The sequence below is a fragment of the Pelodiscus sinensis genome, chromosome 12 (assembly GCF_052426305.1).
Source record: "Pelodiscus sinensis isolate ZL-2025 chromosome 12, ASM5242630v1, whole genome shotgun sequence".
Taxonomy (NCBI): Eukaryota; Metazoa; Chordata; order Testudines; family Trionychidae; genus Pelodiscus; species Pelodiscus sinensis.
The window spans coordinates 4,225,087-4,239,951 of record NC_143063.1 but is presented as its reverse complement, the minus strand read 5'-3'; the positions used below and the strand labels follow the sequence as shown (position 1 = coordinate 4,239,951).

Sequence of the window (14,865 nt, the reverse complement as noted above, 5' to 3'; positions counted from 1 at the left end):
GTTCCCAGAATGCCTAGCAATTGACGGTACGGCCGGTGCTCACTGAGGCCTGTGGCTCGTTTTCGGGGGTGGGTGCATGAGGCTAAAGCTGACCCCATGGCAAGCTGGCCTGCCAAGTCCCAGCACAGCTCGCTCCATTTTGTCCCCAGCACCATGCCCCTTGTCAGATTGGACAGGGGGAGGAGCCAAACCTGAGTGGGAGGAGCACTACCCCTGAACTGGACTCGCTGGTGCATCACAGCGGATATCAGCTGTGTGGCAGGGAGCTGCAGTCAGTGCCCAGGTGGGGGATCTGTTTGGGAGAGGGGCGGGGGGGATTGGTGGGGGGTAAGGACAGGGGGATTCCTGGTGGGGGGCAGACAGGAAGGGGTTTGCCTAGTGCCCAGGAGGGGTGAACGCGGCCCCAGGAAGCCGGTGGCTGGTCCCTGGGGCGCTGTCGGGGAGCCCGGGGCGCAGATGAGACCGGCTCTGCCCAGCCGCTCCCAGACTGTCAGGACAGGAAAGCATGTCACCTGCAGCTCTAGCGCGGAGCTGGCTCTTTAACACCACACCCCAGAGGCATCCTGTCCATAGGACAGATCTGGGTGTCTGCCCCAGGCCCTCAGCTTCCATGGTGGCTGCCTCAGCTCTCGGATGGATGGGTGAAGGGGTATTACCACGGGGCCTGGTGCCAGATGGCATCAGGATTTGCCCCCCGCCTCTACCCACGGCAGGAGCCTGAGCAAATTGGAGCCTGCTCCGCTGCTCCCGGCCCCATCGCCGACTGTTTTATAAGAATTATGAGAACAAATATCTTAATCTGAATATGCGGCGCTAGCCCCAGGAACGGGACTGAGTCCACATGCTCCATCCTGCTCACGGTGCTGGTTTTACAAATCCAGGGACCAACCCTCTGGCCAGCTGACTGGTTCCACGCTTCAGTGGACTGCCGCCTTCAGCGCCACAGTGGCATGCTGAGTCCGTTGAAATCAACATCAGCACGGCCTTGGTCTTCAGTGGGGCTAGGATTTCACTCTGTGGGGCAGATTCTGCCGCCATTAGACACCCCACTGTATGTCGGGTTCCCTGGGTTTCCGTGCGGTTGCCCACGGATGGCCCCCAATTGAGAAGCAGAAAAAAAAATACTCTCTATCCCCCTCACTATCCTCAAGCTAGGGTTGCCAGATGGTTTCACCAAAAATACGGGCTACACTTGACATGACATCACATCTTATTGCAAACATACCAAACAGTTCTAGTTTCTCAATTTGTTTCCCAAACAGAAAGCGCAAATACTGGACTCGCTGGTTCAAAACTGAACACCTGGCAACCCTACGAAGGGCCGGGGCTAGTAGATTTTGGGGGGAGCCTGCCTAGGCTCTGGGGTGGGGGCCAAAAATGTGGAGTTCAGTGCACAGGAGGAGATGGCTGGGGTGAGGTTGAGGGGGGGCCTGGGCAGAAGGTAGGGCGCAGGAGCGGGCTGGGGGTGCAGAGTTGAAGGAGGATGCATGAGCAGGGTGGGGTCTGGGCAGGACATGGCGTTTAGGAGTGGGGTAGGGCGGGGGGGTCTGGGCAGGAGGGGGATGGGATGGAGTGCCTACCTGGTGCAGCTCGGGGGAGGGGGACAGGTAGCCCCGTATTCTCTTTTTCCATGCCATTCATGATTGTCTAGACTTCTAACATATTCCCCCATCCTTTAGTCATTTCTTTTCTGAGCTGAAAAGTCCCAGTCTTATTAATGACTCCTCCTAGGGAAGCTGTTCCATACCCCTAATCATTTCTGTTGCCCTTTCTGTACCTTTTCCAAATCCAATAGATCTTGTTTTAGCTGGGGTGACCAGATCTGCCTGCAGTAATCAAGATGAGGGTGTACCGTGGCTTTAGATAGAGACAATATGGGATTTTGTCCTATTCTCAATTCCTTTTCCTAATGATTCCCAATATTCGGTTCGCTTTTTAGTTTTCAGACTGCCACTGCATGTGGAGATGTTTTCAACGAGCTATCCACAATGACTCCAAGATCTCTTTCTGGAGTGGAAACAGCTATTTAGACCCCATCATTTTGGGATCTATAGTTAGGATCCTATTTTCTCGTGTGCATTGCTTTGCACGTAGTGACCCTGAATTCCATCTGCCTTTGTGTTGCCCAAGCACCCAGCTTTGTGGGGTCCCTTGGGAACCCTTTGCAGTCAGCTTTGGAGTAGTCAGTTTATCCCTTTTTCAAGAACACATATGAGAACTTTAACAGCCATGATCCAAATGCAGATCCTTGTAGCACAACATTTTCCCCCTTATTTTTAAGTGGCGTACCCAACAATGTTTTCATGACAATCTAACACAGTGTTTCGTAAACTGTGTTCCACAGCTGCAACAAGGCAGTCGGAGGTGTGCGGCAGAGAACAACAGTTCAAAATGGCCACCCTTAAAGGGGCAGGCGACCTTTTTTTTCCCCTCAATAACTTTCCCCTCATCTTTTTGGTCAATAACTTTTCCCCAGTTTCCCCTCCTTTTTTTTTCTTTTTGCTCAACAAAAAAATCCTTGATGTTCATCATAAAAAAAAATTGTTTGGTGTTCCTCGGTCTTAAAAAGTTTAAGAAACACTGATTTAAAAATTCTTCAAATACCTTTTGATATTCTTAATCCCCTTCCCCCTCCCTCTTTTTCTAACAAACTCCCTGCCCCAAGGGCAAAGCTGCAAGCAGCCTGAACTGTTGCATTTGAGAAGTGCCTTTGGAGGAGTCAGGGTGTGGGCTTTAAGCAGACCCCAAGTATGAAATCCAGGGGTTCAAACTCGGGAGTGAAGGCTACTGCCCCCTCCCCCCCAATATCCCCTAAATGGTGTTCCTGCCCTGGACATATCCTTAAGTTTCCTCTGCCTTAATTCAGCCCTCACTGCATGTCATCTGGCCAAGCCTACAGGGGCATGATTCAGTCACTGTTGTATCCATAGGGGTCGGGTCCACACTAAGAGGAGGGGGCTTTGCTCGTACTGTGGATGCCTTGTACTGGAAAGGGGTGTCTGTTCTACCCTAGCTCACTGATTAACATGACCCCCACTATGTTTGGCATCAAAGGGAGAAAAAATGGGATGGAGCAGGGATTTTCTGTTATAAATTTGTATGAATTGTGTGTACCTTGGTTTCCTCTAAATGTGGCATGGTTAACTAGGACTATGTCTACACTGCAAATTCACAAAAGCATGTTTACACTGCTAAACTCTGTCGAGATACCATGGCCTCTTTCTTAGCTCCACCTTGAAGAGTACTTCTAGACTACAGAGCTTTTCCGGGATACCAAAGGAATCACAGAAAAGCTCTACCGTGTCCAAGGAACACGTCTGCTTTTCTGAAAAAAATCAGAAAAGCAGACGCGTTTTTTTCGGTATCCCTGTGAACCTCCTTTTACGAGAAAGAAGGAATGTTCCAAAAGAGGGGCCAAATGTCGGAAAAGCCTCTTTCAGAAGAAAGATGGAAAAAGGGCGGTTCGCAGTTTGCGTATCGTTTTCCGACTTTTCTCTGTAGTGTAGACACAACATGATAGAAACAGCAAAGCAACATGGGTATGCATCTCATGGTGCGTAGTGTTATCTGCAGTCGCTAGGCACTGGGGGAACAGGCAATGCAGCTTTAGACATATTGGGAACGTGAAAAACATCCCATCAGGATTTTACAGGCTCCAACAGGGGCCAGAGTGACTGCAGTGGGTTGTGTCACACACAAACTCTTGGAAACCTGCATCACTTTTGTCTTTATTGAGGCCTTTCAATCACAGTGACACACATCAGGTGAATGCTTGGTGGTAAGCGATGTTCATGGTTATTCTCTCTTGTCCTGACACACACACCTGGCCCCAATTCCTAGGGCTCAGGGCATAACTTCTGTGGGGTTGTAGGGTCTTTCACCAGGACAGAGCCTTACACACGAATATCCATGCTCTCTACTTATTAGTAATTACTGAGCAAGCAGAATACACATGCTGAGCACGAGGTGCCATTCTCCCCCAGCCTGAGCAAGGCAGGCAAACGTCCACTGTTGGCCAGGCAAGCTCAGTCTCCTCCGAATTCGGGTTGCTCCATGTCACAGTCATGCAGAGGATTCCTGGAAGCTCTGCTCTTAGGCTGTGCCCTGTAGGTCAGCTGCTTTTCTGGGTCTTTTCTTTTTCTTCCTTGTTTCCTTTCTTCTGGTCGTCTTCTTTGACCCCAGGTTATATTGTGAAATGTGAGTCTTGCTTACCTCTACCATACCCAATTATTGTACTAAAATTTTACTAACCAATCATTACATAACTAAATTACCTAACCAATCATATCCCACCACCTTAAATGATTTACACAGTGTAATTAATTACACAGCAGAGAAATAAAACCAGAGATTGTACAAACAATAGGAAAGTGAGCAGAACGAGGATTCCACAACCCCCAACTCTTAATAGGGAGTTTTGTGTCAGACAAAATGCTACCAGTAAACTAAGTTTGCTTTGCCCATCTTGAGATCTGTTTCTCTGAGTTAGTGGGTGCCACTGGAACGGGGTGTCCCTCTACACAGCCGGGCATTCTGCTATTTTAATGCGATTTAGATGGAATACAACGATGTGACTCTCTGCTTTGCAACTCGTGGCTGCTGATCTTTCAGTCTGGCTGGAGACAGAAGCCCTAGGCTATAGGCCTTCCAATACGGCTATAGAAGAAGCCCATTTCCTTACAGCACAGGGTGGCCCCGCAGTGAGTCCCTCCTCCTCATCCCCTTCCACCTCTTCCTCATCTCTGGGCTCCTGTTTCTGACTCTGTGCTATAAGGAGTACCCCCAGGATCCTTGGCTGTGGACATGGGGCCTCACCGAGGATTGTGCCGAGTCTTTATGAAATGAAATGTTTTGGCAGCAGCACTGAACCGGTTGCCTCCTTGACCTTGTGACTCACCTGCTGGAGTCCCCTAACTTGGCTCTGCATTGGAGGGCGTCTCAACCACACCCCTTTGCACAAAGGGCACAAGAAACGCGACGGTACGTGTCCCAGTTCCTACGGGCCACTTGCAGCTCTGATTGCACCGATTCTTCACCCTCACGCCAATAAGATCCCAAAGCCTCTCCCCCATCGTTCTGTGTGGGGTGCTGTTCATGGCACATGAGTGTTAAGGGGCAGCTTCACGCGACACTCATCATTCATTGCTAGTTTCTCAGTGGCACTGGTGCAACGAGTCCAGAGTTCTCAGCCTCAGCCGTCTAGCTCCGAGGAGCAAACCCAACCATTTCTCAGTGCTGTTCCCCCAGCTGCTGGTATCAGGCAGTGACTTCACTCTTTGTTTCGGTCTCTGCCTCTCCCAGAGTGGATCTTGCTTGCACCCGCTGAGTTTGTGCTGGGTGATGTCAATCACTCATTGCTCAAATCTCACGACCAAGAGCAAAATGAAACGTAGAAAAGGAGTATTGGGACAAATGATCGTTTTTCTTGTGAAGTCCTCAAACCTGTGCTCCATCCTGTGCAACTCAACTACAAAGTTTGTGACCAAACAGCCTTCACAGAGAGGGAAATCCCAGAATCCAGAACTACAAAAGGCTTTCAGATTCCTACAGTGAAATCTCGGAGAACACTCTGAGACCCCACATCAGGAAAGAAACGTTCCCATTTTCCTCTCAAGTGGCTAAACTGGCTTCACTTTTCAACTCAGCATTTGGTTGTATTCGTTGCAACACTTCACATCATTTTAATAAAAGAAAAAGAAGGACAAATCTTCCCATCTAGAAATGATCCGCACTAAGCCCAAAAAGTTGGGGAAACATTTTTAGCGATGTTGCCTCTCGCCCTGCTGAAAGGAAGGGCCGATCCAGAACACAGCAGCTTTATGGGTTGCAGCCCAGGACCCCGGTCGAATAGATCCCCGCTTATCCTGGGGCCTGCAGCTGCAGCCCTTAGAGCTTCTTTCTTAGTCCGACTGTTCTAGGGCCAAAGGAGCAACTGGCCCCCCTTCTAGTGTTCTGGTCCACCCAGAAGCTCTGCACCTTGCTCCTCCTGCCCATGGCATTTAGGGAGCACGTGCCCCCTCGTGTCCTCCCCACAGGGCACGTCTGGCCCCAGCACCCAGCTCCCCCTGCTGCCCAGCTCCCTTAGCCCCCACCATTCAATCCCCACTTTTCTCTCCAGAACCCATTGGCCTGATCCCTTCCTGTTTGATCCCCAGAGCCCAGAACCCTGGGGGATCCAGGGAGGGGAGTTACCAGCCCCCGAGGACACTTCCCCTGTAGAGAACAGCCCGAGGTGAGGGGGGAGCACAGTCTGGGGACTGGTGGAAGACAGGGGTGAGGACAGGTGTCTAGAGTCAAGGCATTCATAAGACCTCTCTCTCAGGTGGATTTTCTCATGTCTATTAAGATACGAGCGCTGGCTGAACTTTTTCCCACAGTCCAAGCATTTATGGGGTTTCTCTCCAGAGTGGGCTTTCTGGTGTGCATAAAGGGTTGATTGCCAACTGAAATCTTTCCCACACTCAAGGCATTTATAGGGTCTTTCTCCTGAGTGCACTCTCCTATGGTGAATGAGGTATGAGCCCCAAGTGAAAGATTTCCCACAGTCCAAGCAGGTGTGGGGTTTCTCCCCAGTGTGGGTTTTCTGATGCGATTTAAGGGCTGATTTCCAAATGAAACCTTTCCCACACACAGGGCATTTATAGGGTTTTTCTCCAGTGTGGGCTTTTTGATGTGTATGAAGGGCTGATTTCACACTGAAACCTTTCCCACAGTCAAAGCATTGATAGGGTCTTTCTCCTGAGTGTGTTCTCCTGTGATGAGTCAGGTGTGAGCTCCGACGGAAAGTTTTCCCACAATCCAAGCATTCATGGGGTTTCTCTCCAGTGTGGGTTTTCTGGTGCGATTTAAGGGCTGATTTACAACTGAATCCTTTCCCACACTCAAGGCATTTAAAGGGTCTTTCTCCTGAGTGCATTCTCCTGTGAGCAAGAAGGCGTGAGTTGCAACTGAAAGTTTTCCCACAGTCCGAGCATTTATGGGGTTTCTCTCCAGTGTGGGTTTTCTGATGTGATTTAAGGGATGATTTACAATTGAAACTGTTCCCACACTCAAGGCATTTAAAGGGTATTTCTCCTGGGAACATTCTCATGTGATGAAGAAGGTGTGAGCTCCGACTGAAAGTTTTCCCACAGTCCAAGCATGTATGGAGGTTGTCCCCAGTGTGGATTTTCTGATGTATAGTAAGGTTTGATTTCCAAGTGTAAGCTTTCCCACACTCAAGGCACTTAAAAGGTCGCTCACCTGCATGGGTTTGCTGATGTCTTGTAAGCTTGGAGTTATCAATATAACTTTTCCCACACACATGGCATTTAAAGGGTCTCTCTCCAGTGTGCACTCTCTGATGTATAATCAGTTGTGACTTCTGAATGAAACTTTTCCCACACTCCAGGCATTTATTGGGTTTCTCTCCTCTGTGGATCAGCTGATGCTTAACTAGGGTCGATTTCAAGCTGAAGCCTTTCCCACACTCACGGCATTTATAGGGTCTTTCTTCTGTGTGTGTTCTCCGGTGCTGAAAAAAGTTTGAGCTGTGATTGAAACTTTTCCCACACTCGGGGCATTTATAGGGCCTTTCTCCTGTGTGGATTCTTTGATGTATAATAAACCTTGAGCTATGACGAAAGCTTTTCCCACAGTCAAGGCATTTGTAGGATTTTTTGTCATTGTGACTTGTCTGCTGGACGGTCATTTCCTTGGGATCATTTCCTTGGGATGCTCCGCCACATGGAATGGATTCATCCATTTTCTTTCCGGGATAGGTTCCCAGCTGAACCTCTGATCTGTGTCCATCTCCCCAGCCATTTCCCCGTTTCAAGCCATGGGAAACATTCCCTTTGGTTCTACTCAAGAACGTCTCCAGAGGTTCCATTTCCCCAGGATCTTCCTGCTGATTCATGTCTTTATTCTCATCCACTGTCCTGTCACCTGTGGGGAGAAAGAGACAGAATACAGAAACAAGTCACTGTCGGTATCAGGAGGAAAGGACAGAAGGCAAAAAAGGAGAACACAGCACAGTAACTACTAGAGAGATTGAGACATTGGATTCCAACTCCACATCCCACTCAAAACTCCCAGGGAAATAAATGCAGAGAGGAAATTTCTGACATGATGAAGGGGAAACCAGCTCCGATCTTTGACTTGATGATACAGCACCTGCTGACTGCAACCTTCCCCTAGGTGATACGGGGGAGAACTGCGGTCTCTTGTGTTACCTACCAGCTTTGTGTTCTTGGGGAATCAGAGCATAAAGCTCAGGAAAGATCTCCGCCGCTCCCGCAGCCTCTGCTTGAACCAAAGCTGATGAAAAGGAAGATTTACAAAAAGCAGAGAAAAGGGAGGGGCAGATGCACTAAAACCCTCCGGACAAAGGTTACAGGGTTAAGGAAACACCCCAGCCTCACTTGCATTGGAGGAAGGAGAGGGAGGCCTTTCCATCAGCATACAGAATAGAGAATAGCAATTCTAAGACAAGCACTGCAGGGAATTCTGGGACAGGGAAGCAGGATAGCAGTGCCTGATGAGAAATCTCTGCTCCTGATGCTAATGAACCCACACCTGTCCATACCCAGATCAGTAATTAACAGACCAATGTTAGTAATAAATCCTCTATTGGTATCCAAAATACTGAAGCTGACTAATTGCATTCGGAGCTCCCTCAAATGATCTCCACCCCATCGCCAGGAATGAGCCGTTCCTATTGTCTAGCCTTAACAAAACAACTTTGGGATACTCCATGAGCCCTCAGTTTACCAGAAACAATCCCGTGTTCCCCATTACACTGTTGTTGTTTCCCTACATAACTGCCCCCAAAGCCTCCAGTGGCCTTCTGATGCCTGGATGTCCATTCCGCATCAGTCCCATTGACACTGCATCTGCTCCTGACGGACCCTGCTGGGAGCTTTCCTCTGTTTGTCTCCAACGCTCTGGACCCTCAGCTGCCATCACCACCTGGGAACCCCGATCGAGTCAAGCTTCACGGAGCGGTGAGATCTCTCTGTAGGCAAAACCTCCCGACCCTGCCTCGTGATCAGGGATGGATCACTAGCCCTGACACTTGGATTCAGATTTAAGTCAGATATAACAGTGTAACTGTTTTGTTTCTTAGCATCCCCTTATATGGTTCTTGCATGGAAATATAAAATTTCATGGTTCAGCAGACTGTTTCTCTCTCTGCCTTCCTTTCTCTGCCCCCCTCTTTGGGGTGATGTTTTTGGCTTCCTCATTCACTCTGCAACACCACTCCTTGTACCAACGCTGAAGATCCCCGTGTCTCTCAAGAATCCGGTGGGGTTTGCTCAGCAAGCGGGTTACTACCAGAATGGTCATGGCGTAAAAGTGGAGATCAGGACGTGCTGTACCTGAGAGTATATGAGGGTGGCAGCTTAAAATGCTGTTTAAATGCAGCTCCCTGAGTCCAAAGGCACAAGACGGCCACATGCTGACATTGCTGTAAAACCCACCTACTCAGTCCAGGGACATATCAGAGGTAAGCTGTTGAATGCTGATTAACCAGTCCTCTCACATGTGCTCAGTTAGCGGGTGTGAGTATCTGTGCTCCTCTGATTCTAGGGCGGGCAGAACCCAGTTCCGGGAAACCTGGATCCCACAGGAGAGCTCCATTGGGAGGGAACTGGCAGAAGGTAGAAGTCGAACCCCATGTGAGAGCACAAGTAACAAAAGCAGCACATTGACAGAGTTACCACCCCCACCCTCTTCAGAAGTGAAACCCCAATCAACAAGCGTACCCCATGGTAACACTTGCTCACAGGACATTTTAGGACACTGAGCTTCCCCTCACTTCCAGGCATTTATGACTCAGTTTCCCTTGTTCCTCACCTCTGCAGATGCCTCCTTCCTCACTAGCTTGGCGATCCGGGACCCACAGCTCTTCCCCTCGTTCCAGCCGGGTGACCAGGTCAGGCTTTGGAACAGGGAATCCTGAGCAGCTCTTACCCAGCGAGGTCACCATCTCATAGTTCTCCCGCATGACATCCCTGTAGAGGGCTCTCTGAGCGGGGCCCAGCAGAGCCCCCTGCCCCTGGGTGAAATACACAGCCACCTCCTCGAAGGTCACCAGCACCTGGAACAGCCAAAGTCCCCCACTCAGCACCGGCTGCCCTACCCCACAATCCCGCTATTCACAGGGGAGGGGCCCACAACAGCGGAATTCCCCCCTCCCGCTCAGAGCAGCCAGGAGGGGGTGGGAGAAGGGGAGAGCTCCTTGTCCTGCAGCAGACAGAGCAGGGCAGGAGCTTCTCATTTCCCACATGGCTGCCGGCCACAGGCTGCTCCGGGAAGCAGAGCTCTGAGCTGGGCACAGGGACAGGGACCAGCAGCCTCCGGCCAGTGGGGTCAGGCTCCGCCACTGGGAGTCTGCTCAGCCCTGCCCCGTGGGGTGTGTCCTGGCCCAGCAACAAGGGAACGTCCCCAGCAGCCCTGCCAAGGGGCCTGTCCCGAAAATCTGGCCCAGGCTGCTCATATTCCAGCAGGTGTATCACCCAGTAGCCCTCCCTTCCTCCCTGAGTGTTTCCTTCTCCGCCCTCCCTACAGCCCCCCAAAGCTCCTTGAAAATCCCCTACCTGAGCTGGCTCCATCCCAGCCATTCCCAGCCCTGTCTCTGTAAGACGGGATGCTCTGGAGCGAAACGGGGACGCGATTCCTTAGCCTGCCAGGGGAAGAGGGGGAGGGGGGAAGTTTCAGAAGGGACCTGGCTCCATGTCACGTCCCCGGAGTCAGATGCTCTGGGCTCTGCCATGCTGGGAGAACCTCAGTCCATTTATTACAATGTAAAGCCAGCCCCAGCCCCACCCCCAGCCCTAGGTCAGCTCCTCCCCTGGCTCCCGGGAGTGTCAGTCTGTGCGCGGGGGGGGGGGGGGGGGGGGGGGTTGCAGGGAATGGATGGGGCACCGCTCGGGTCCCCATCCCCTCAATCCCCCTCCTGCCCCCCACATCTCCGTTCCCCCATCCCCACGTGTCCCCGCCCCCTCCTGCCCCCCACATCTCCGTTCCCCCATCCCCACGTGTCCCCGCCCCCTCCTGCCCCCCACATCCCCGTTCCCCCATCCCCACGTGTCCCCGCCCCCTCCTGCCCCCCACATCTCCGTTCCCCCATCCCCACGTGTCCCCGCCCCCTCCTGCCCCCCACATCCCCGTTCCCCCATCCCCACGTGTCCCCGCCCCCTCCTGCCCCCCACATCTCCGTTCCCCCATCCCCACGTGTCCCCGCCCCCTCCTGCCCCCCACATCCCCGTTCCCCCATCCCCACGTGTCCCCGCCCCCTCCTGCCCCCCACATCCCCGTTCCCCCATCCCCACGTGTCCCCGCCCCCCGGCAGTCCGGGCACCGCTGGGGGCGAGTCTCTCTTACCGCCCAGCGGCCCCGCCCGGGACCCAGCCCAGAGGCCCCGCGAGCAGAGGCTGCGAGGCGCTTCCCGCTGCGGGGCCTGAGCCCAGCCCCGGTCCCGGCGCCGCTGCCGCTGCTGCTGGGTCCTAGCGGGAACCCGCCCCACAGCCCCGCCCGGCAGGTCTCCCGCGGGGGCCGGGGGGGGGGGTCTTGCAGCCGGGGCCGCAGACCCGGGGGAGCCCGCCCGGAGCGGGAGCTGCCGGGGCAGAGTCTCGGGGACACCCGCGGGCCGGGAGCGGCTCTGGGAGCGGCGGGGCAGAGCCGGGCTCCCCGGCAGCGCCCCCGGGACCAGCCCCGCTCCCCTCCCCTGGGCCCGTCAGAGCCACCGGCTCCCTGGGGCCGCGTTCCCCCTCCTGGGCACCAGGCTAACCCCTTCCCGTCTGCCCCCCCAAGATCCCTCTGCCTCCCCCACCAGGGATCCCCCTCCCCCCACCAGGGATCCCCCTGCCTCCCCCCACCAGGGATCCCCCTCCCTCCCCCACCAGGGATCCCCCTGCCCTTCTCCCATGCGGATCCCCCACCTGGGCACCGACTGCAGCTCCCTGTGACAGCCAGCTAGTCTGGTTCAGGGGCTGGTGTTCTGCCCACTTGGGTTTGGTCCCATTGACCCCCCAGATGACAAGGGGCATGGTGGGGGGGACTCCAATGGACTGAGGAGAGCAGATTCAACCGTGTTACTGAGCCTGCTCAATACAAGCCAAGCAGCAAATTGAGGGGGGCTCCTGGGCTCTATTTCAGCTCTGGGAGGGGAGTAGGGTCTAGTGGTTACAGCTGGGGGGCAGACAGATTTGGATTCCATAAGAATGTCAGAATGGCCACACTGGGTCAGACCAATGGTCCATCAAGCCCAGTCTTCCAATAGCAGCCAATGCCAGGTGCTTCCATCATCATGATCCATCCCCTGTCGCCCATTCCCAGCTCCGGCAAACAAGCTAGGGACACCATCCCTGCCCATCCTGGCTAGTAGCCACTGAGGGACCTGTCCCCCTTGAACTTTGGGCCTTTCCACCATCCCCTGGCAAAGAGTTCCACAAGTTGTCTGAGCGGTAATAACGTGTTTTGTTTTAAATGTGCTGCCTATAAATTGCACTGGGCGAGCTTCTTGGGTTAGTGCGGGTAGAAATAACAGTTCCTCATTTTATTTTTCCACACCATGCATGATTTTCTAGACCTCTAACATCTCTTCCCCACCCTGTAGACATTTCTTTTCCAAACTGAAAAGTTCCAGCCTTGTTAATCTCCCCTCCTAGGGAAGCTGTTCCTTACCCCTAATCGCTTCTGTTGCCCTTTCTGTTCCTTTTCCAAATCCAATAGATCTTTTTTAGATGGGGAGGTCTGCATGCAGTATTCAAGATGTGGGCACACAATGGCTACGTCTACACTGGCATGAATTTCCGGAAATGCTTAAAACAGAATAGTTTTCCATTATAAGTATTTCCGGAAAAAGAGCGTCTACACTGGCAGGCTGCTTTTCCGGAAAAGCCCTTTTTCCGGAAAAGCGTCTGTGGCCAATGTAGACGCGCTTTTCCGGAAAAAAGCCCCGATTGTCATTTTCGCGATCGGGGCTTTTTTCCGGAAAAGACTACTGGGCTGTCTACACTGGCCCTTTTCCGAAACAGTTTTCTGGAAAAAGGACTTTTGCCCGAGCGGGAGCAGCATAGTTTTTCCGGAAAAGCAGCTGATTTCTTACAGTAAATCGTCAGTGCTTTTCCGGAAATTCAAGGGGCCAGTGTAGACAGCTCGCAGCTTATTCCGGAAAAGCGGCTGCTTTTCCGGAATAAGTGGCCCAGTGTAGACACAGCCAATGACTTTATAGAGAGAGGCAATATGGTATTTTGTCTTATTTATTCAGGGGGAAACCTTTTTTGGGTCAGGGGCCTCTGACCCACAGAAAAAGCAGTCGGGGAACGCACTAAGTGAGAAGCAAAAAACAAAAGAGCCCTCATTGAGGTGGCCTCTGAGAAGGAGAAAGACACTCCCCACATTCCCCTCCCACACCAGAGCCTGGGGGCTCAGCCTTGTTTGCTCTGGCTCCGCAGGAGAGGCAGCGGGACGGGGGGAGGCTGGAGCTCTAGCGTAGGCTCCCCAATACTGGGGAGGGATCCTGAGCCTCGCAGGCTGAATCCAGGCAAACCAGGGGCCGCATCTCGCTCCCGGGCCTCAGGTTTCCCACCCCTGATCTATTCCTTTCCCAATGATTCCCAATATTCGGTTAGCTTTCCAGTTTGCAGGCTGCCTCTGCACACACGCTGAGCAGATGTTTTCGGGGAACTAGACACAAGGATTCCAAGCTCTCTTTCTTGAGTGGTAACAGCTATTTTAGACACCCCCCCCCCCTCATTTTTGTGTGGATTGTTGGGATGATATTTATCCAGGTGCATTACTTTGCATTTATCAAAGTTACAGTGGGGGAGGTCTAGGTTGGATATTAGGAAAAACTATTTCCCTAGGAGGGTGGTGAAGCACTGGGATGGGTTCCCTAGGGAGGGGGTGGAATCTCCATCCCTAGAGGTTTTTAAGTCTCAGCTTGACAAAGCCCTGGCCGGGATGATTTAGTTGGGATTGGTCCTGCCTTGGGCAGGGAACTGGACTTGATGACTCACGCGTCCCCACCACCTCAATCCTCCTCCTGCCCCCCACATCCCCGTTCCCCCATCCCCACGTGTCTCCGCCCCCTCAATCCCCCTCCTGCCCCCCACATTCCCGTTACCCCATCCCCACGCGTCCCCACCACCTCAATCCCCCTCCTTCCCCCCACATCCCCGTTCCCCCATCCCCACGCGTCCCCACCACCTCAATCCTCCTCCTGCCCCCCACATCCCCGTTCTGCTGTTGATCTAATTCACCCAGCTGCTCTTGAGCGAGAAGAGTCCCTGGCTTTGTTCTAATTCATCAGCTGCAGCAAAATTATTACATCACACATGGACAGGGGTGAACCCCCCCTCAGGGAGGCTAATCTGTCAGCCCCTCCCTGTTGTCCTGCAGCCCCATCCCACCATGGCCAGAGCCCCCAACCCCTGAGAGCTCCTCCACCACTTGACCTGAGTCCTGGGCTGACCAACAACCGGAACTGGCCTAAGCCACCCAGGGCAACACCGGCACCTAGCTGGCCTAGGGTCCAGAGCGCTGGCTGGGCTGAGCAGCACCCTTATTTCATGGAAGATGAGGAGGGAGGTGGGGACTTGGGGCAGAACATGGTCAGGGCCACAGCCTGGGGTAGGGGAGGGTGAGCCTGCCTTGTAGTTATTCCTCTCTGCAGCCAGACAAATCTGCCCCCCTCCCCATGCTGGTAACTCCCTCTCCAGGCAGTGGGGGATAGGGGATGCCTGCCAGAAGGGATTGCTTCTTCTGCAGCTGAGGCCTTTTCCCCACTGACCCATTGAAGGCAGAAAAGCTGACCAGTTGGCAGCTTGGGATCTGTCCTCTGAGCTGGGGAAGGCTGGGAAGGGAAGCTTTCCAGGT

The 14,865-nt window shown here is 53.1% G+C and overlaps 2 protein-coding genes across 2 annotated transcripts in view; one reads left to right on the top strand and one right to left on the bottom strand.

Moving 5' to 3' along the window:
* Window positions 1-14,865, top strand: part of LOC102462653 (uncharacterized) — a 52,853-nt gene that overhangs the window by 18,859 nt on the left and 19,129 nt on the right. The gene's annotated exons all lie outside the window — the stretch shown is intronic.
* LOC102462165 (uncharacterized) lies at window positions 3,709-11,754 on the bottom strand. Its single transcript, XM_089781414.1, has 4 exons — window positions 11,368-11,754; window positions 10,581-10,666; window positions 9,838-10,081; window positions 3,709-7,926 (listed from the first exon to the last, which is right to left on the bottom strand). Exons 2-4 carry the CDS (start codon window positions 10,602-10,604, stop codon window positions 5,945-5,947), a joined length of 2,250 nt encoding a protein of 749 aa, XP_089637540.1. The 5' UTR covers window positions 10,605-10,666; window positions 11,368-11,754; the 3' UTR covers window positions 3,709-5,944.

Bases quoted from the DNA above. Each gene is read 5' to 3' on its own strand.
- LOC102462165 (XM_089781414.1), bottom strand. From the start codon at position 10,604: ATGGCTGGGATGGAGCCAGCTCAG. The intron at 10,082-10,580 runs GTAGGGGATTTT...TGGCTGTTCCAG, and splicing joins CTGGGATGGAGCCAGCTCAG to GTGCTGGTGACCTTCGAGGA. The intron at 7,927-9,837 runs GTGAGGAACAAG...TTCTCCCCACAG, and splicing joins GGAAGGAGGCATCTGCAGAG to GTGACAGGACAGTGGATGAG.